This window comes from Oryzias latipes, chromosome 2 (genome assembly GCF_002234675.1).
Source record: "Oryzias latipes chromosome 2, ASM223467v1".
Lineage (NCBI taxonomy): Eukaryota > Metazoa > Chordata > Actinopteri > Beloniformes > Adrianichthyidae > Oryzias > Oryzias latipes.
In genome coordinates, this window is record NC_019860.2 from 663,684 (window position 1) to 686,499 (window position 22,816).

General features: G+C 40.8%; 1 protein-coding gene across 3 annotated transcripts; it reads right to left on the minus strand.

The window, feature by feature from the left end:
* Window positions 1-6,368: 6,368 nt before the first annotated feature.
* On the minus strand, window positions 6,369-19,128 carry LOC110013862 (zinc finger protein 699). 3 transcript variants are annotated; one of them, XM_023963907.1, is made up of 4 exons: window positions 18,301-18,365; window positions 15,147-15,293; window positions 8,861-9,088; window positions 6,369-8,824 (listed from the first exon to the last, which is right to left on the minus strand). In XM_023963907.1, exons 1-4 carry the CDS (start codon window positions 18,308-18,310, stop codon window positions 7,899-7,901), a joined length of 1,311 nt encoding a protein of 436 aa, XP_023819675.1. In that variant the 5' UTR covers window positions 18,311-18,365; the 3' UTR covers window positions 6,369-7,898. The 3 variants fall into 3 exon arrangements, 2 of the variants coding, with proteins under 2 accessions (XP_023819675.1, XP_023819671.1); XM_023963903.1 differs by having other exon boundaries at window positions 6,369-9,088; XR_002874883.1 differs by lacking the exons at window positions 15,147-15,293; window positions 18,301-18,365 and adding an exon at window positions 19,077-19,128 and having other exon boundaries at window positions 6,378-9,088.
* Window positions 19,129-22,816: the final 3,688 nt, after the last annotated feature.

Consider the following 22,816-nt stretch of genomic DNA (forward strand, 5'->3'; position numbering starts at 1 on the left):
AAGAGGACAATGAGGCATCAGACGTCTCGATGCAGGATGGTGCCCTGGCAGCTCTTGGACAACTCAGAACCTCCAGTGACAGAAAACGGCTTTGGAGACCTCACCACACTCAAATTACCTTAACCTGGGGAGACCTTCACGTAGACATCTTTGACAACACCTCTCTCACAAGCATTCACACCAACCACCCTTGGAAGCTTGAACTGTCCTCATAATGCGTTCTGGTCACAGAGTCAAACAACATCTCCAACAGTGAGGTTTCTTTCAGCAGAATGCCACTTACTACGAACGAATAGATTCGGACCAGCGAATTGAATCCAGGACTTCTAGAAGTAGTTGACTTGGATTTGAATTTCTTCCAGTCTCTTCAGGGGGTAGGTGATGTAATCGAAGGACTGTAAGTCTCCAACCGATGAGGCTCTACCAAGCAGCAAGGTGTTTGGACTGATGGATTTTATGCGGTCTTCTTGACTCTGAATTCGGGCATTGATGATTCTTTCGTTGCTGAGGTTGGCAGCTGGCTGAAGTGTAGTCAGGAACTCGCTGAAAGTAAAACCTATCTTGTGACAACTCAACAGAAATCTTTTGTCGACTCTCACAGCGGCTTCAGCTACCCCATTTCTGTGAGGTGAATTGGCTGGGTGGATCTCCCATGTCCATGGGGCCCATTTCTGGTGGCATATTCTTCTAGTCTTGTCTTGCTCTCTAAGGAAACTATACCTGTCCTTTAGTGTAGGCTTTGATCCAATAAAGTTCGTGCCTGGGTCAGACCAGATTTTTTGGAGGTGGCCTTGGACGGCAGTGAACCTCTGCAGGAAGAGCAGGAAGCTCTCTGTAGATAGCGTGTTTACAAGTTCAACGTGGATGGCTCGATTGCACATGCAGCAGAAACTATGCCCCATGGTTACTTCCTTTTTGGTACAGCAGGACTTCATCTCTCTTCGGGTAAGTCCCCCATTATTTGCTGACAGGTTCTCGCTTTTGCCTTTTTGCAGACGATGCACTTGACCTTTTGGGCAAGAATTATTCCCTTGACAATCGATGCCTTCCTCCTCATTCTAAGTAGGGTCCCAGCATGTCTTTCTCTATGAGCTTCTCGGGCTATGAGGGTGGAGATCCAGGTTTGGAATGGTAGAAAGGGAACAGATGTTTGATCCTCTTTAAAGGTCTGCAACCACACACTAAAAGTCCACTTGTAGCCACAAAAGTTTTTAAATAAAGGAATTGACATTATGATAAATTCTGTGTCAAAAAACATTTGTTTCCCATAACACTGAAAAGCCCTATTTCCTCAGGAAAAAATGTCATTCAGAAATGTGTTGTTGTTTTTGTATTAAGGACACGTCAGCTGTAAGTCATGTGACTGACGGTACCGGGGACTGATTTGATAAAGAGGACCAAAGGAAGGGGGGGCGCATCCTGCCGTGATGGGGAAAAACTTCAGGGAGTCTACCAGAGACCTGAAGAGAAAAAGAAAAAAGAAGCGCATCTTACGCCTGAGGCATCAGATTCATTTCGGGATAGAAGATAGAAGCTGCTGATCTGCATGGAGAGAGTGCTCCAAGTCTCTGCAACCAAAGCAAAGAAACAAAAAGAGCTGAAGCAAACATCCCAGAACCTTTGCTTTGGGAGTCCCACCTTCAGTTTGATCCGCTTCAAGACAAAGTCCCACATGAAAGAGATCAAAGTGAGCTAACCAAAGTGTCTGATAAAAATAATTTAAGTGCTTAATTTCTTACGTCTATAAAACTCAATAATGTTAATACATCTCAAATTTACATATTTATCTAACTAAATGTCATATTACTACTATTCAATTAATCTATTTTCCATCTTAATTAAATATAATTCTTGAACTCTCATATTTCTAAATTTGAGCCTGCAGATATACTCTTTTTTATAACAATAAAAATAATGAAACTCAAAGGATAAAAAAAAAATACCATACCATATCTCTGAATTTACCATTACACACTACACCGTAGGGGTGCGATTTTAGATATTAAAATGTGGATGGGAGAGAACTTTTTGCAGCTCAATCAGGACAAGACTGAAGTCTTGGTTATCGGTTCTGAAGCTGAGAGAGATAGGGTCCAATTTTATCTGTCAACCCACTTTATGAAAATATGTGATACAGTAAGGAACCTCGGTGTGATTTTAGATGCAGATCTTAGCTTTGAAAAACAAGTCAATCAAGTAACCAAGACTGCAATTTACCATCTCAGAAATATCGGCTGAGTGAGACCCTTTCTCTCGAGAGCCAGTGCTGAAATCTTAATTCATGCTTTTATTTCATCGAGATTAGATTACTGTAATGGCCTCATTTCTGGGGTAAAGAAAACCACTCTGAATCGCCTGCAGCTAGTCCAGAACTCAGCTGCTCGCCTTTTAACGAGAACCAGGAAGAGGGAGCACATTACACCCATCTTAAAATCTTTGCACTGGCTCCCTATCGGCTTGAGGATTGATTTTAAGATTCTTTTAATAGTTTTTAAGACTGTCCATGGTCTTGGTCCTTCTTTTATATCAGATTTGCTTTTAGATTATGAACCTCCCAGAGCCCTTAGATCCTCAGGCGCGGGCCTGCTGAGGGTCCCTAGAGTCAAGACAAAAATCCATGGCGAGGCCTCGTTTAGACACTACGGACCTCGTCTGTGGAACAGCCTGCCTGAGGATGTGAAGACCTCATCCTCTGTTGAGGTTTTTAAAAAGAAACTAAAGACTCATCTATTCAACTTAGCTTTTAATTAGATCTTATGTGTGGTATCTTTACTCTTATATTTTATATGCTATTTTATCAAATATTTACCGTAATTTCCGGACTACAAGCCGCTACTTTTTTCCTGCGCTTACAGTCCTGCGGCTTATTCAGTGACGCGGCTAATTATTGGATTTTATTGGCGGCCGCCGTGTACGTATTTTTGGACACAGTGAATGGTTTGAATTCTCTAACATCAAACACAAGTCATTTGTTTTTCAACACACCTCTAAGCAGCCAAACAGCATGGACCTGACTTCAGGTCTTAGACACTTCAGTCATGGTTCAACAAAACGAAACACGCATGTCCAGCCGCATCCCAGAATCCTTTGGTGCCATTAGACCCAACGTGCACGTGATCGCCGCTACAATATGATGAAGCTTTCAAGTTAAAAGCAATCGTTAAAAGCAGCGTGAAAAAATCACCAACGGGTTTGGAAAAGCCGGTCAGCTGCGTGACGGAGAGAACAGCGCATGCTCAGGAGTGCATTTACCTCTGAGTCATAGTGACTCGGCTGGCTGCACGTAAATATGTGGCAATAATATCAGCCTTTATTTTGTCGGGACACGACTGGAAACACAAATTGACGTGGTCGTGTTAACGGTTTCTAAGGACTGAGCAGAGATTTGCATTGAAACGCTCACAGCCTCCGTGTGAGCTGGAGACTGCGTGTCGTGTGAGCTGCGGGGCCGATGGCAGTCTGAAGGCTCCCACACGTAACAACGCATCCGCCCCTCATACACAAAACGTACAGTAATAAGTCTGATTGCTCTGCACAGACACGATTTGCTCCGTCCACCGGCGCAATGGGGACGAAGCGCTCCTCCCTGTAGCCGCGCTGGCCAGAGCTGTCGGAGTAGATAGGAAGGGGAGACAAGGAGCGCGCTGGAGCGCGGAGGCGTCGAGCCATTCTGCAGGCTGCAGCCAGGGCTTACTCGAGGCGTCCGCGGAGCAAGTGTTTGTTGTGGAAGGAAACTTCTGACCCACGCGCCGCGAGGAGGCGCGCGTATCGCGCTGAGGCGCGCGCTTTTCAGTCGTCGCTGCTTTATTTTACTAGTGTGTTTTTTAACCAGCCCTGTTACTCCCATAACGCTGCTGCGACACAAGCGGAAGGAGAGCTTTACCCGTTCACCCCTCCATGCACTGCTGCTCATTCTTAAACACGTACAACAGAATGGCGAGCCGGGAGTTGGCCCCGCCTTTAGCCCCTAAGACTCATGGGAAATGGGGGATCGGGGATGTAAATTTCCTCATCATAACTGAGGGATGTAATGTTGATTATATGGTTACTGTTTGTAATTTTATGTGTGATACCTAGATTGTCAATAAGTTAAAAAAAATAATAAAAATAAAAACCATAACTGAGGAACTTGTGAACAGAATAGAGGTGCATACTGTTTGGCAGATGCAGATAAACTCAAGTACATGAGCCTGAGGCAAAAATGACTCCACCCACTGTGTGCTAATAAATCACACTTATACTCTGAGTCAGGAAGTGATCCGTCAGGATGACAATGTTGCCTAATTCATGCGGCTTGTACCCCGACGCGGCTTGTGTATGTATAAAATTAGTTAAACACGTGAAAATGGGTGGGTGCGGCTAATAATCGGGTGCGCTTTGTAGTCCGGAATTTACGGTATTTGTTTAATGTCTTTTAGTATTTTTATATTTTAACTTATTCTAATTTATATTTTAGACTTTTTTAGGCACTAAATCATCTTATCTTATTTTATTTTAATTAATATTTGCATATTTTACCTGTTTTTATATTTTAACTTTCTTATTTTATTACTTTTACATTTTAGACTGTTTATGAGTGTTTTCTCACCCTTGGCCGGGGTGTTAGTGTTCGGGCTCCAAGAGATTCTGGCCATGCTTGTCCTCTGGCATCTCTTGTTCCAACTTCCCGGGCTGCCGGGCCTGGGGGTTGGGGGTCTCTGGGGTGGGGGGTGCTGGGGATGAGTTGTGTTTGTGTTGCATAGATGCCGACACCCCGGCCAACAGGAGGACAGGGCGGACGGAGCTTTCTGGGTTCTCTTTTCTTAAGCTCTGTCATTTCTCTTTTACTTGTGCTTTTTTTTGTGTGTTTTATTATGAGGGGCTTATTTGTTTATTACATGTGTGGGGTTTGTTTTTATTGTATTCTTGTTTGTTTTTTATGGAAAGCACCTTGAGCTGTCTGTTTGATATGAAAGGTGCTTTATAAATAAAATTAATTTGAATTTGAATTTATATAAACTCATCATCCTCTCTCTCCCTTTCACTCGTGGTGCAGACTTAAGCATAGAACAAAATAACTCGGCAAAACACAGTAAAACAGCTAAACAACTAAACACATTTGGTCAAAAACCCACACTTGAACCCAAATCCGTCCAGACAGGCAAAAGGAATGGTATCCCACAATCCCTTGCGGTGCCGATCTACCAGCAGCACCAAAGTTCCACCTACTTAATTGAATTCATTTGAATGAAAGTAAAATAAATGTCTGATTACTACGTGTTATTTATAAACTGACTTAAAAAAATGATTTATCTTAACTGAAGCAAATAATAAAGTTAGATCAAAATAAAAAAGTTTCTCTTTAAACATCCATATGTGGTCTTATCACCCTCTCACGGTAGAAAAAGTATTATCTGAGCTTCTTCATCCACTAAATCATCTTCAAATGGACACGCCATGCTGCTGCACCTCTCTGACAACAAACTAACCTTCAACTAAACCTGCTCCAGACCAGGTTATGTTCAGAGCATGAGTTGCCATGGCAACTTGACATACCCTGAAACATACCTCCATATCTGGAACAGAAAGCTGAGGTTATCAACTTCCTTAGCCTCAAACTTACCGTGGGAGCTAGCATAACCTGCTTTCTGGAATACCCCCCTGTTTTATATTATCAGGTTGGTTGTGGGTTCTCCTGGAGGCTCCGCCTCCTCTCCTTTGGCTCTCCATAAAGTGGCACTCAGCTGTCTGCACTTTAGGCTAAATTGTTTGTATTCTATTTAAGTGTGTCTGTTTCTGCTCTCTGTACCAGATTTTTTTTTTGGTTTGGTCTGTTATCATGCTGGTTCCAAGTCCTGCTATTTTTGTGGAGTTTTAACCACCTAATGTGGTGTTTTTAGTTATCAAGAGTTCTGGATCCTGCATTTAGGCCACCCTGATATACCTGATTATTCTGTGCTGCAGAATCAGCTGATTCAATGGTAATGACTTATACTTATATAGCGCATTTCTATCTACAAGGCCCAAAGCGCTTTACAGTCACAGTCCCAATCACCCAGTCACACACACATTCACACACACTGGCACCAACCTCCCACCAGAGGCAAGGTGAGGTTCAGTGTCTTGCCCAAGGACACTTTGACACATAGGCGTGCAAGGTGGGAATCGAACCCGTAATATTACGATCACGGGTCAACCGCTGTACCGCTGCACCACGGCCACCGCGATTATTTGACCCTATTCAAGGTGATTACGTAATCACGTCCCTACTGTGCAGCGCTGCATCTCAGTGTGAGGCTGCTTTCTCCACACAAGAATCCAACTCTAGATTAGTTACTGGAATAAAAAGAACGTAAACACTGGAGATAAAGCCCGTGTCAAAGCACATGTGTTTTTTCAGAACGTATGTCAGCAAGCTTTAGACTTTATTTTGGTTAGAAAACTTAAAATCCAACATTATTCTGCATTTCAGAGCAACACAACATTGCTCCCAAGTGCATTTTTACCACACTATTCTATATTTATAAAGATAGAGAGTCAGCCATCTTAGACGTTGCAAATAAAAAAGGAGAGAAAATGAACAGGACTAACAGCACTGTAAAACACAATGTTCATACATCAATAGGCTGAAAGATCATATTTCGCCTCAATAATAAATTACGCAACACAAAGTGTAAAATTTATTAAAACACAACATTGTGCATTTTTATTTCCACTGTTCTTGTTATTTGCAGTGAGAAGGCCATTTGATACGTTTGGTTCTTTACTGCACTGTTTATCTAAGTTGTTACCTTAAAGTTAGTAAATTATTACAAAGACGCACTAGTATTATAACATTTAATTTCAGTGTTCCAAATAACACTAACGTTTTAAATGGTTCTAAAACAAAAGGTTTTCATGTACAAAGATTGTGGTTTGTCTTCTCCATCCTTCTTTTGAAACAGAAAAGTATTGATAAGAATAAAGGATTTTAAAAGCAGTATCAATAAGAAAAGTACTATATATTTAATCTTAACAATACTTATCTCTACTAAATGGTTACTTGACCTAACAAAGTATAGACTGCAGTCCCTATTTTGTTTTTAATATTTATAAAATGTTCACTGATCACATTAAACGTGTTAGAATTAAAGTTGTATAAAAAAAACATTTCAACCATAATGAAGACATTCAAGAATTAGCTCTAATGACTCAAAACAACTCATTTCTATTTACAGGTACATCTAAAACAATTCCTTTTGTGAAGAAGTTGTACATATTTTATCAGCAGTAAAACTTTTTGTCTAGTGTCACTTCACAAAGATTGAAATGTATTGAGCCATTACTTTTTTTGCTTTTGATGTAGAGAAGATGAAAACCTAACAAACTGTCCTAGAAAGTAAGAATATCAAATCAAAACAATCAAGTATTAAGAAAACTTCATTTCTACACATTTAATACTCACTTGTGCCTCCCTCTGAAAGAGTTACTGGATCAAAGTGGTATATCAGCCTGTTGTTCTGTGTACTTGAAATGAAAGCTCAGGTTGCTATGGAGTTCATTTGAACATTGGGGTTTGAGACCCCAGGAGTTTTAAAAAATTAAAAACTTATTTTCAAATATTCACATCTTCTGAGATACAGAACTTTTCCCCCCCTGTAAAATAAAGTCTTTGACTGTGGTGCAGAGGTCGAGAGGTCGACCTCTTATCAGAAGAGTATAGATTCAAAGAAGTTAATTGTCTCTCCAAGTTTAAACTGTGTTCTTACATTATTTTTTTTTATCAGACAGTTTGTTCTTGTCAAACGTACCTAACATGTTTGGCAGAATAACTTCCGCCTTCGTCAGAGTCGTCATCATGTGTCTGATAAATAATAATTTAAAAACACAGACAAGTTTAAAATTTAGAGTTTACACTAAATCCTTTATTACATTGTTTGTCAAGAGAAAGCCTTGTGAGTTCTCATGTGTATTTTGAGATTACCTACTTGACTAAAACTTCTTTTACATTCTTTACAAGAAAAAGGCTTTTCTCCTGTGTGAGTTCTCATGTGTGTTTTAAGACTAAATAAATCCATAAAACCCTTTCTACATTCCATACACCAATAAGGCCTCTCTCCTGTATGAGTTCTCATGTGTCTTTTTAGATGAGATACATAACTAAACCTTTTATCACATTCTTTACAAGAATAAGGCTTTACTCCTGTATGAGTTATCATGTGGCTATCAAGATGAGATGCACTACTATAACTTTTCTCACATTCATTACAAGAAAATCTCTTATCTTTTGCATGGATTCTTGCATGAATTTTGAACTGAGATATGTTACCAAAGCTTTTACCACATTCTTTACAGATATAACATCTTTCATCAGACCCAGTTTCCATGTAGTCAGACAGGTTAGTAATTATTCTTATATTTTTCCCAGGCCCAAAAGAGAAAAGTCTTTCTTCGTTTGGAGATTGTTTACGTTTCTTGCCCAAACTTGGCTTCTTAGGAATTTTTCTAACATCAGAATCACACTGACCTGCTGACATGTGAGAGCTGTCCACACATTGGACACATTTTCTTATCTTCCTCTTCCTCTGATCTCTGTTCTTTGGATCTGTCTCTCCATCTGTAGTTGATGTTGATTTTTCATGTTGGTTTCCTTCTACACCCTGACTATCAGTTACATTAAAGCTCTGCTGATTGTTTAGATCTGCTTCACTGTTCTCATCTCCCTCATAACTAGGAATCTCCATCAAGGTATCAGTCTCCTGCTTCAGATCAAGCTGATCTTCATCCTGACTGATGCAGATTTCCTCTGCCTCCTCTATAAACAGTAATGGTTCTGGTACCCAATGTTCATCTTCAAATTGTGGATGTTCTGGTTCCTGCAGTTCCTCATTATAATGTGGATGTTCTGGTTCCTGCAGTTCCTCATTATAATGTGGATGTTCTGGTTCCTGCAGTTCCTCATTATAATGTGGAGGTTCTGGTTCCTGCAGTTCCTCATTATAATGTGGAGGTTCTGGATCCTGCAGTTCCTCATTATAATGCGGAGGTTCTGGTTCCTCTTGTTCCACTCTGAAGTTCCTTTGCTGGTTGCAGGGATCATCCTCTTCAGTACTCCAGTGCTGGGGGAGGACTGCAGAAACACAACAAGAGGCCCTTTTACATGTTTTGAGAACTTGTGTGTTGTTAAGCACCAATGTTTGAACAGTCTCTGTCAGAATATGGACAATTTAAATTTTTAATTTTAATAATGTAATTCCTTAGTTTAAACAAAATCCAATAAACCCTTCTAAAAAGATTACCCAGCACCTGTGACTGCTCATCTACAACACAACCTCCAAAACGTTTCAGAAAAAGCCACTGAAGGAACATTGTTTGTAATGTAAACTTACTTGTAACATTGTCAACGAAGTGCTTTTTTTTTTTTTTTAAAGAAGTTGCTTCTGTTTTCTTTAGCACGGACAACACTGTGCGCCCCCCCCCCCTCCCCTTACACCTCCCCACTATGAGGAGAATTGTCAGTCAATAACCTGTAGGTTGAACCAGCTGAAAATAATAAAAATGTTGTCTTAATAATTTATTTAATACTTTCTCAAAGAAAATGAAACTGCAGAAAAGTAATTTATAAATGGTACAAACAGGTCTTTAATGTCAAACAAGTCTTTAATGTCATCTAACTGTATACGTATTTTTACGACCATAAGACGTACTTAAAAGTCTTAAATTTTCTTCAAAGTGTAGGGGGCGCCCTATGAGGTGGTATGCCTGAAGGCCTGTTCACACCGGGACGAATTTCGCCGGCGATATTCGTCGACGTTTAACGCCTCGTCACTAAACAAAGGGCGCCAATGCGAGTGTACCCACCGACGCGAATAAACGCCAGGCGTCAAAGCGTCACTTTTTAAAAAACGCCTCGGGTTCGTTTTTTTGGTTTGACACGTCGCGTCGAAAACTATACAACCAATGAGAATGGCGCTTTTGCACACGTGTCTGGAGCTTCTGAAGTTACGGTAAAACACAACTTGGGGGCGCTCAGAAAACACAAAACTGAGCACACATACCAGCAAAGAAGATAGACGCCAAGTAGCGTCTACACTGCCGCAAAATTCGCGTCGAAAAACGCTGGCGAATAACGCCTGGCGAATATTCGTCCCGGTGTGTACGTGCCTTAATAGAATAGAATATCTTTATTTCTATAGCACTTTTCTCATAGCAAGTCACAAAGTGCTTTACAAGAGCATAAAATCATATCAACACACAAAAAAGTAATAAAATACAATAATAATAATAGTAGTAAAACAAAACACAGTAAAACTAGGACTAAATCAACTAAAAGCTCTCCTAAATAAAAACGTCTTGACCTGAGATTTAAAACACTCAACGGAATCGATCTGACGTAACAACAATGGGAGGGAGTTCCAAAGACGAGGAGCAACGGCTTGAAATGACAAATCTCTGGTCTTAAAGCGGGTCTTTGGATTGCTTAAAAGATTCTGGTTGGAAGACCTCAATGATCGGGCCGAAGAGTATGGCGTTAAAAGGTCAGATAAGTATGTCGGAGCTTGATCATGCAAGGCTCTAAAAACTAAAAGTAGAATTTTAAAATCAATTTGAAATTTGGCAGGTAACCAATGTAAAGCAGACAAGAGAGGAGTGATGTGTGTCCGTTTACTGGTTCCTGTTAAAAGCCTCGCTGCTGAGTTTTGGACAAGCTGAAGATGGTTTAGGGAACGTTTGTTAAAACAAGTAAAAAGAGAGTTGCAGTAATCTAAACGAGAGGAAATAAAAGCGTGGATAATTGTTTCCAGGTTTGATCGAGACAAGATACTTTTTAATTTTGCCACGTTCCTCAGATGATAAAAACAGTTTTTCACTATCTGTTTTGAGTGACCTTCCAGAGACATAGACCTGTCAAACAACACCCCAAGATTTCTGAGGCTTGACTGGACAGAGGAGCTCAGACACCCAAGGTGTTGTCTGATGGACGGGATTTTATGTTCTGGGGCAAAAATCAACGTCTCAGTTTTCTGAGTATTTAGGACTAAGTGATTACTGTTCAGTCATGTTTTAATGCTCGTTAAGCAATTCAGCAAATTTTGCAGTTTGTCGTAATCATTTTCCGTGAAAGAACAGTAGAGCTGGATGTCGTCTGCATAGAAATATGAGATGTGGCTAAATTAATTAATAAGTTTCCCAAGAGGAATCATATATAAAATAAATAAAATAGGGCCTAGTACAGAACCCTGGGGAACGCCACAAGTTATTTCTTTAATTTCAGAGCTTGAAGAACCGACAGCCACATTAAATGTTCTTCCACTAAGATATGATATAAACCAATTTAAAACTGACCCAGAGAGACCATAGTCATTGTGAAGACATTCAATTAAAATGTTATGATCCACAGTGTCAAAAGCAGATTTCAAATCTAAAAGCACAAGGACCGTATACTGGCCTGAATCAGCTGCCATAAGCACATCATTTGAAACTCTTAAGGAGAGCTGTCTCTGTTGAATGGTTCTTCTTAAAGCCAGACTGAATCTGATTTATTGTGTTCTTCCAGGTACATATTTAGCTGGACAGCGACCACTTTCTCCAAGACTTTGGAAATAAAAGGAAGCTTTTAGATTGGACTGAAATTTTTGGGATCCGACTGGTCCAAATTAGGCTTTTTCAGAACAGGATTTATTAAAGCATGCTTTAAGAACTTTGGGACTGATCCTGAAGTCAAAGAAAGATTAATGAGGTCAACAATAGTAGAACCTATACTGTGGAACACTTTCAGGAAGACAGAGGTGGGAATTGTGTCAAGAGGGCAAGACGAAGGTTACACTAATGTGTAGTTGTGGGACGTAAAGGAGGATGGCATGAGAACGGGGAAAGGAAGTATGGGTGAGCTGCATCACTCTTAACGCGGTAGCAAGAGCAGAACTGCCATTCAACAGGCTGCAATGGAAAGCTGTGTGCCCCGTTTAGCTCACAACCACTAAAAGAGTAAGGGAGGGGTAAGCACTTCATTTATTACAGCTTCAATATACTTTAGCTAGAGACACCATTCAAACGTCGAAATGCTCACAAGGCTTTGGACTAAAACATTAGATTTGTGATCATTATGGGATGGCAACACGACCTACGGTTTGGCAGCCATTTTGTACAATAATACGGGTGATTTTCACATTTTTCCACATTATTAAAAAACTCAAGTTTTTTTCCTTACGATTTTCAGGAAATATCACTCACGCTCATGCCACTACTTTAAGTCTATAACCACCTCTGGAGTTTCATCGACCTTTGACCCCGGGAAAAGGCAGCCAACTTGAATTTTCAAAAAAATAGCACCTTGACGACCAGATTCAAACGAAACTTCTTCCTCGGGATTTTGTATGTAGTTGTAGATGTAAGGAAGGAGAACTGGTGATGATGTGGGCCACTGAATTCTGGACCAACTGAAGTTTTTTCAGAGTTTTCTTGGGAAAACCAGAGAGAAGTGCATTGCAATAGCCAATGGCATATGTGACCAGACTATGAACTAAAATGGAACTTGCATAGTTAGCATAATTAGCATCTAAAGCAATGTGTTTTTCTTAGTCAGTTCATGATGCTGATCACAATGCTAGCATTTTTTGCCACATTAAAAATAACTAGCATTGTTAGCATCTTAAGTATTGTGTTTTTTTGAGTCAGTTGATCATGCTGATTGCAATGCTTCTACTTTTAGCCATATTAGCAAAATCTTGATATTTTTTATCAGTTCATCCATTTCTTCAGCAAATTCAGCTTTCATTCAGCAATAGCATAGCATATGCTAATAGCATCCAACCCTGAATTTTCTTCTGGAAATGCACCCCCTTCTAGTTATTATTATTATCATCATCAATCTCTGTACACCAGCTGTTGCACCTCCAGCCATGACTGTGTCATACTGATCAAGTTTGCGGATGTCACCACCCTAATCGGGCTGATCTCTTAGGATGATGAGTCTGCTTACAGGAGGAGGTGGACCGGCTGGTGTCATGGTGCAGCATCAGCAACCTGGAGCTCAACTCCCAGAAGACAGTGTTTTGTCTATTTTACTGATATAGTATTTTTTTAATCATATCAATGACTTTTATAAGTAGCATAATCTGCATATATTTTGAAAACTGATCCGCATTTGCCATGTTGATTTCTAAAATAGTTATTTTTATATAATAATTAAGTAATTCATCTTTGCCATGTGCTTTACTGATACGTTATGATTCTTAATTCTGTCTGATAAAAGCTAGGAAACGAGTAAAGATAAAATATGCAATAAAATGGTTATAGTATAACGGGGTGGGATTATATACATTCGTTTCCTTCCACTCCCTTTCAAGCAAAATATTTATTAATATGTCTAATTATCCTAAGTTTTATTCGTCGTTGTATGAATGTATAACTGATGATTGTGTTGTTTTTTGTGTATTCTTATTTGATCGCTTGAATTAAGCCTTTTCAAATAAAAAATAATAAAAAATAAAAAATGTAAATTGGACTTCAGGAAAGTCACAGCCCCCTCACCCCCTCTCATCCTGACAGACTCTCCTTTCACCACAGTGAACTCTGTTCGTTTCCTCGGCTCCACCATCACTCAGGACCTTAAGTGGGAGCCGTCCATCAGCTCCCTGCTCAAAAAGGCCCAGCAGAGGTTGTACTTCCTGCAGAGGTTGAAGAACGCCCGGCTGCCGGCCCAGATGATGGTGCAGTTCTACACGACCATCATAGAAGAATCAATCATCACATCCTCTATCACTGTGTGGTACGCTGGAGCCACAACCAGGGACATAAACAGACTGCAGCGTATTGTGCGCTCAGCTAAGAAGGTGATTGGGTGCAGCCTTCCATCTCTCCAGGACCTATACGTCTCCAGAACCTGGGGCGAGCAGGTCGGATAGCAGCAGACCCTTCTGGACATGGATTACTTGAACCACTCACTTCAGGCAAACGGCTAAGGTCCATCAGGACCAGAACCTCACGACATAAGAACAGTTTCTTTCCCTCTGCAGTCAGACTCATAAACACATTTTAACTCCTCCCCCTTAGACTTTTCACTTACATCTCCAGTTAACAGTCCATTACCTGAACCTTTTCCATCCACAGTTTGCACTATTGTATTTCTATTCATTGTTCTGACCATTGTGTTATTTTTTTTATTTTGCTTATTGTTTATTTGAATTCCTAAGTAGGGGTGTGTATTGGCAAGAGTCTGGCAATACGATATGTATCTCGATACGCGCGCCCGCGATACGATACGTATCCCGATATTTTACCAAAACATATTTTGATGACTTTTCAAGATGACTTTGAAAAATCTCTACCTGATTTTTAATGTATTCCACTGTAATAACATTGTAAAATTGAGTTAATTTAATTATCATAATGTTAAGCACTGCAACTGTATTTCAGAGAACTGGTTATTTTGTGTATGTGGAAAATGTTTCACATCTTTGAGTTCATACCATAAAAAATGGGAGCAATAACAAAAGTGTTGCGTTTATATTTTTGGTCAGTGTACGTTTTATATGTTTCTGGCAGTAACATGGCACCGAGTTTCAGTTTGGTATCTCTCCCAAGTAAAAACAAAGTAGTTCGTGTCTCATAACAACGAAACTAGTCGCCTCTGGCTGCAGTCTTCCTGTTGTCTTGTGCAGAGTAGAGCTGCTCAAAGAGGCTCTGTGTGCTCTGCTGCCAACTAGCGGTCGGAGGTTGAAGTGGACAAAAAGAGTCAGATGCTGAAGGATGCTCATAAATAATAAAGAAATATCGTCCTAGCAGCATTTTGACTCGATACAAGTATTGCCAAATGAACTATCACAATATTTTGCAGGATGGAAGCTTTTCTCTCACTGTCAGTTCAGAATCAGCCTGAGACCTGCGGCTTCCAGGTTGGAAGGAGCCGCGTCCAAAGCTGTTTAGCTGTATTTTGGCCCCAACCATAGCCAGAAAACAGGCAGCTTTTGCTGCTCGAGTGACTCCTGCTGTTCCTCATAAGCTGTTTTTCTGCGGTTTCTCACGTCACAGCTCTGCGTATCTCGGTGCCTGCGGGCTGCGGTGAACCAGGCAGCGTTGCGTGTGACCCATACGCGGACTCAGCTGACTGCCGTCTGTCCGTCCGTGCAATGGCGTGGACCTGAAGCTCAAAGGGCTTCTCTGTTTCTTTGATGAAGCTAACATACCTATGCGATGGAGCAGAAGCTGTGGTTTCCAGATGACATCCAGCAGTCTGCGCTGACGACAGAGCTCCTCCTCGCTCTGGACGATGGTTCCTTCACTGAGTCTGCATACTTCTTCAGCAGCAGCAGCTAGCCTGCTAGTCGGATTAGCTGAAGCAGAAGGAGCAGAGATGTTCAGAAACAGAGTGGGAGCCGGAGCCATGCTTCAATGAGGTGGTAAGATTACAAAAGGGGGGGTCACCAGGAAAACCAGAGAGATATCCAGTTGAACCAGCAACAGGGCGAGAGATCATAATTGATATTACAGACATGGTGACCTTCATCAGAGGTTACAGTTTTGTCTTGGTGTGCTTGGATGCATTTACTGGGTGGGCAGAGGCGTGCCCCCCCCAAGAAGAGAGACAGCAAATCAGTAATAGAATGTCTAAAATCAGTAATAAAATGTCTATTAACCATTACATTCATTACATGATTTTCCCATAAAAGACCGGTCCAACAGTGGAATCCACTTCAGAAACCAGGACCTGCAGAAGGTTGGAGCCCTGTTAGGCCTGAAACATTCACTTGAAACGGTAAAACACCCACAGTCACAAGGAAAGGTGGAGAGAATAAATCAAACATTCAGACTAAATTGGGCAAGATCTGTGCACAGACCAAATCAAATGGGATTGGCGTTCTAACATTTGCTCTGATGTCAATCAGATGCTCAGAGAGTGAGTTTGACCCACATGAGTAGCAGATAGATAGTTTTGGACTTTTGGTCTCCGTTTTCTTTCTGTACTGGAGTTTTTATGGAGCCACGACACCAGCAATGCAGACTAGACAAAAACACACCATTCTAATGACGTATCTAGTATGTTTATATCTTCCCTTACTGAATAATAAAGAAGCCTTTTAGCCTTGAGGACAGAGAGAGAGGACAGCCACAGAGCCTAACAGGTCGTGTTTCTCCACCTCTCCCCTTTTGGAAAAGGTTTGAACATTCATGCAGACTCTTGTGTGTCTTTTCATTTCCCAACTGCTCATTTCATTTTTGGACGTCCTGAACCATCTGAATCTCCAAAGGCCTGACGGGAGGCCAACAACAACCAGAAAAACAGAAATAAAAAGTATTTTGTTAAACAGTGAGGTGGAACTTTGTGGCTCTTGTTGGGTTTTGGTCTGGAAGAAACTGAATCAAATGGTTCTTTTATTGTTAAAGGTTCCAGACTCTTGATCTCCACTGAAGCTATGAGTATGAAATGTCATTCCACAGACAAACCATCAACAAAATGATCCTGATGCTGCTGAGGTTCTTATGGAAGTGAAGCAAATCTCAGCAGAACTGAAATCACTGACATTAAACAGCCTGAACATTCATGGAGCTGAACTGGACACAGAAAAACCTCCCTGTTGTGTTTCCACCCACCAATGAGGAGCAGTTTGATGAAGATGAAGCTGCACTGGAGGAAGAATCAGTCCAGAAAAGATGGAGAACAATTCTGACACTAAGCAGTTTTTCACTGATGTGTTCAGGTTTGAATCTTTTCTGTCTGCAGATCCATGAGCAGGACCCTGTCTTTGGGTTTTAGCTTGAAATGTAGTTTTGGAAATAGAATCTGTCTGAATGTCTGGAATTGGAGACATGGGCCGCATTTACACTGCAGGTCTTGATGCTCATATCCGATTTTCTGACAATATCCGATTTCTTTGACGACCCGCTTATATCATCTTTTAAAAGTGACCCGTATCTGATTTTTGCATTTACACTATACAATGCTGAAACTATCAAACGTAGACATTCTGAGGACTACGTAGCAGTATTTCCGCCCTCCGCGGACCTCCTTCAGACCTTTGTGATTGCGGTTGTCATGGAGGCAAGGCGGCGACGGAAGGAGGCGTTGGCTTGGGCGCTCCAGAGGGGATGCACGGGGGAGTAAAAAAAGGGGGGGGGGGCGCTGCTGGGCCGTTTTATGTGCTCTCTCTGAGTTTTGAATGAGGAAGTGTTTGCAGACGTTGTGCTGTCCGAACAGTTTGATCCAAGTGTTGAACCTTTCCTGCGCGATGACTTCTCTTTTCCGACCGTGGTCAGAAACGCACGGGAGATTTCCTCGGGGTTCACTTTTCCGTTCTGAACCCTCAGCCTGCAGAGTGGGTTAAGTCAGAAAGACTGCAAAACTTTTGGGCGAGATACCTTATTTTTAATTTACGGTTCTTCGAGAGTCCCCCGCTCTGCGCTCACACCCCCCTCTCTCCTTACACACACAATCACGCAAGCACGCGTGCGCGCGCTCACATACACACATGGTCCCCATCATACACGCCCCCCAAAGAAATAAACAGCTTCTAGCCTGTTCCAGAGCAACGGTGTCCCGCTTGATTAGTTACCGTTTGCGTCCCGACCGGGACCGGACCGGACATAACAGCGGTTTCCGACTACGGTCTGAAGCCTGAGGCTGAAAGGCAACACGCTGACAGCAATATCAGTGCACAAAAAGCACCTTAATGAGTCATGTGATCTCAGTTGGTGGTGTCCTGAATTGACGTCACTGACGTATGACACGCATTTACTGGGGAATATCCGATTTGTCTGCTTACATGGCACACGCAAATACACGTATCTGATTTGTTTCCGATTTATTTCCACATATGAGAGAGGCCTGTATCCGATCTGAGAAAAACAGAATCCATGCGCTTTTGTCCTGCTTACACGTTCACCGATCATATCCGATCTGTGCCACGTGAGAGGGAAAAAATCGGAATTGGGTCACTTGAACCATGCAGTGTAAAGGCGGCCATGGAGACATCAAAGAGGTTTAGATGGGATTTTGGGTTTGACAGAGAAATCTGCTGAAAAGAACTGAACTACAAACTTAGAACCACAGACGACAAAACAGATTGGACTTTTTTATCTGCTAACAATTTTCTCTTTGATCTGTTAAGGTTTCCTGTTTGTCGTTAGCTGGAGGGACTAACTAAGATCATATGATTTGAAGAATGTTGTGGGCTGCACTGACCAACAATGTCTTCTGTCTTTTCAACTGGAAGGGACAGAAGAGACTCTTCCAGTACACGCTGTTGAAGGACTGCATGTTTGGAGAGCTTGAAGCTCAAGATAGAACCATTGTTGAAGTGAACATACCGATAGTGTGGAGATGAAGATCAGAGTCACACTGACCTGCTGACATGTGAGAGCTAGCCACACTTTGGACATGACTTCTGTCCCTCCTCTTCCTCTGATCTCTGTTCTGTGGGTCTGTCTCTTCATCTGTAGTTGATGTTGATTCTTTATGTTGGTTTCCTTCTTCATCCTGACTATCAGTTACATTAAAGCTCTGCTGATTGTTTAGATCTGCTTCACTGTTCTCATCTTCCTCATAAGTAGGAATCTCCATCAAGGTATCAGTCTCCTGCTTCAGATCAAGCTGATCTTCATCCTGACTAATGCAGAGTTCCCCTGGTTCCTCTTTCATCTGTGGAGGTTCTGGTTCCTCTTTAATCTGTGGAGGTTCTGGTTCCTCCTGTTCCTCTTGAATCTGTGGAGGTTCTGGTTCCTCCTGTTCCACTCTGAAGTTCCTCTGCTGGTTGGAGATATCTTCCTCTTCAGTCATCCAATGCTGGGGCAGGACTGCAGGGACACAAACACAACAAGGAGCCTTTTATACGTTTCCAGGACTTTTGTTTTTTTTAAGCATCAATAAACTCTGTGATCATTGGAGAAAATGTCTGAGGAGTCTGGAGGACCACAAGAGCCTCATTGAAACAAATATAAATGCAGAGGTGGGTAGTAGTAACGCGTTACATTTACTTAACTTTTTAGTGACTTGTACTTGTGAGAGTAAGACAAGACAATTTTATTTGTATAGCAGAATTAGTACACAAGTGAAACAGAAAAAAAAAAAAAAAGCATGAAGCTCAAAGGGCTTCTCTGTCTGTGTGATGAAGGTGACATACCTATGTGGTGGAGCTGCAGCTGTGGTTTCCAGATGACATCCAGCAGTCTGCGCTGACGACAGAGCTCCTCCTCGTACTGGACGATGGTTCCTTCACAGAGTCTGCAGATTTCTTCAGCAGCAGCAGCTAGTCGCTCGCTGATCAACTCTCTCAGAGACTGAAGGGAAGACATGGTTCCTGCTCCGATCTTCAGCTCCAACTCCCACAAACACCGCCGTCCTCTTCAGCTCCGATCGATCATCTGCTAGTCTCACAATCACAGCAATCCACGTTGTCTTTCCGTTCAACACTTCTTCACTCATTTACGACACTTTGGAAAATGCTGAGAGTTCCCACACGAACCACGTATCGTCCTTTCTGTCCAAAAACCTCACAAACGTCCCAACAAAACACCACCGACCTCTCAACACAAGCTAACGCTGCTAGCCTGCTAATAAGCTAACGCTGCTAGCGCCTCGTGCTGTTCTTCTTCTTTGTTTGGCTAACAGCGTCATGGTGCTTTAGCGCCACCAGCTGGTGTGGGAGTGTTGTCTGTCGCTCACATAATGATGTCGATGAACAAACAACGATTTTTTAAACTTTACTGGCAAATAAAGTTATACACGATATTTTTTAAAATCAACGATAGTTCGGTGTGACTTGTTTATTTCGACAAGAAAAAGTATTTTTCGACCAAAATGGAGAAGGGAGAACAGGACATAAACTTCCGGTTCCGGTGTGGGTACCGGATGTTCTCGGGCTGCTGGATGATCTCGGGGTCTTTTTTTTTTTTTTTTTTTTTTATTGATGCAGAACAAAAGTGACATACAGCAAAAGAACAAGGAACAATAAACTGTACATCAAATGTTCAAAATAAACGCCAGGGGATATACAAGCAAAAAAATAAACTTACATTAAATTATACAGCTGAGCAAGGTGATACGTTTTAATAGCTTTTTTGTTTGTACTGGGGGAAATGGAATGTAAGTAACATCTAACTTGGGCTAGTAAATCAATAAAATTAGGAGCTTTATTGCTGAATTTAGATTTGTGAATATAATACTTGGTTAATAAAATCAGAAGATTTATTAAATAAAATTGAGATAAAAATGTCTTATCATAATTAACGTAACCAAATAAGATGTTTTTCCAGGTTAAATTAAAATGTGAATAAATTTGAGTTTTTATCAGATTTGTCAATTTGTCCCATATTTTTTCAGTGTACTTGCAGGTCCAAAAAATATGCACCAACGTTTCCTCAGACTGAGAACAGAAAGAACAGTTTTTATCAATATCCCTTTTTAGCCTTTGCATATACTGATTTGTTGGATAAAACCTATGAATGATCTTGAACGAAACCTCTTTCACTTTGTTGTTTAGAAGATATTTGTTTGGCAGAAGCCAAACCTTTTCCCAACACATTTGACCATGAAGTGAAGTCCAGAAAGTTATGGCTGGGGATTCAGTTTTTAGCTCCTGCTGGAACAGTCTTCGGATGGCTTTGTTTTGATTTCTCAAAGCAGAGAAGCAGAGTTTTCCGACAGCAGTGTCCGTCACATGAAGCTGTGGTTGGGGAGCAGATGGAGTAGGAGTTCCTTTATAAAGATAGGCGAGGTTGAGGGAAACGGCATCAAAAACAACCGAAAAGTCCTTCATAGAAACAGGGATCTGGTAGAACTGAAGGAATTCGGTGTAAGTGTAAAGTTGACCTTGTTGATTGAATAATTGACTAACTAGTCTGATATTATTATCAAACCACTGTTGGATAAAGATAGTTTTGTTTTTGTAAAGAATATATCTATTGTTCCAAATGTAAAACCTGTGAGGAGAAAAATTATGTTTATAAGTCATGGACCAAGCAAGTAACATCTGTTTATGAAATGAAGATAGTTTGATGGGCACTTTGTCGGGCTTGTAGGTGCAGAGCAGTAAAAAGTCGAGGCCACCAACCTGGGAGAAAATATAATTGGGAATGAGGTTCCACAGAGAGTTCGGATTTTTCAAAAACTTTCTTATCCAATTAATTTTAAAAGTCATATTTAGGGTACTGAAATCCAGAAAGTTCAGACCCCCACTAGTGTAATCATTCATTAGAACAGATTTCCTTATGATGAGTTCGGTTTTTCCAGACAAAGTCGCATAGCAGTTTATCAACAGTTTTGCTAATGGTGTTACTGTTCTCGGGGTCCTTCGGGGTCCTTCGACCAATGAAGACGTCACATTATTTGATTGGCTGTAAGTTGCCACGACCAATGAGTTAACGTCGCTAAGTTTTTTTTAAACTTTATTGACAATTGCGGTATCATACATTAAATAACGAACAATAACAATGTAATCAATATTACCTCAAAGATCAGTCACCATTGCCAAACATAACATGTTAACATAGAAAATAAAGAATAAAGGGGGAAAAAAAGAAACAATGAACATAACACACAAATAAATAAAAACATAAGTAAAATAATGAACATAGAACCAATCTAAATAGTCTAATACTAGTTAGGGGTACTCGTGAAGTTTGTATTTCGTATAATGAAGTGATTGAAAGTAAAAACAGAGCTCTTTATGAAATGTTGTAAAAAGTGGTCTGGAAAAAATTTGGTCTTCAAAAATTTATTTTTGTGCATATAAAACTTTCCTTGCAATATCAGGATATTTAGAACTGTATTTTCTGGTCTATTATATGATACCACACCGAATGGAAAATTTTTTGAGTATAAATGAACTGGCATTGCAATTTTGGAAGAATACCAGAAGCAGAACTCATCCCAGAATGTTTTTATAATTCACAGAGTTATAAAACACAGTTAAAGAATAAATGATCCACCGTCTCAATGTCATTCAAACAAATACTGCAGTCATTCTCTTCAAACCCAAAACGAATCCTCAAAAATTCCTTAGATGGGTACGACGTCGCTAAGTACTAAAATCACTAAACGTAAAATCGCTCGCTAAGTAGTTTGTCCAACTGGTGTTACCGTCGAGAACATCCGGCAGCCCGAGTCGATCCGGTACCCACACCGGCTAATGATTCACTAGCCGGAATTTTGTCGTCTGCAGCAGGTTTTCTTGTGTATATTTAACCGAACGAAGAAGAGTTACATATTTTCTGGACAATTCCAGTTCTCATAAACTGAAATATGAAATGATATGAAAATGATGACATAAACCAGTGGTAGGAAACGTGACGTCATGTCCTTTCATGTTTTTTCCAAAAACATGAAAGGACATGACGTCACATCACAAGTGGAGAAGCAAAAGGCAAGCTGCTAATAAAGCTGCTTCATTGGAGAGCTGCCCGTGGCCCACACACTGCACAACCCAGACAGTCTCAAGGAGAACTAATAGGAAGACAAACAAGTTTACTTTTCAGCATCAAAGCCTCTTTACTTCAACACACAAACAGCATGGACGTCACTTTAACTCACAACCCTCTCTCTCATGGTTTACACCCAGGATTCCTCACTTCCCGTCAATCTCAGGGGCTGAAGGTGGGGCTAACCCCCAGGTAGTTACAATATTATCCACTTTTAGTCACAATTACAGTCAGCAGTCGGCCACGGGTGCTGTCAATGTTTTCATTTTATTTATTTATATTTATTTTTATGAAAAAGTTAATTGAATGAAAAGCAGAAAATAAAAATAGAGTACCCGTTCATAAAATTATTAAATATTTCAGTTTCGATGTAGAACAGATGATATTATATTTTACAATTTCAAATGATTCAAACTCCGATGACACAACCGGTCTTGGCACTCAG

Bases quoted from the DNA above. Each gene is read 5' to 3' on its own strand.
- LOC110013862 (XM_023963903.1), bottom strand. The intron at 9,089-15,146 runs GTATGTTAGCTT...GTGTTTCTGCAG, and splicing joins GCTTCTGCTCCATCGCATAG to TCCTCCCCCAGCACTGGAGT.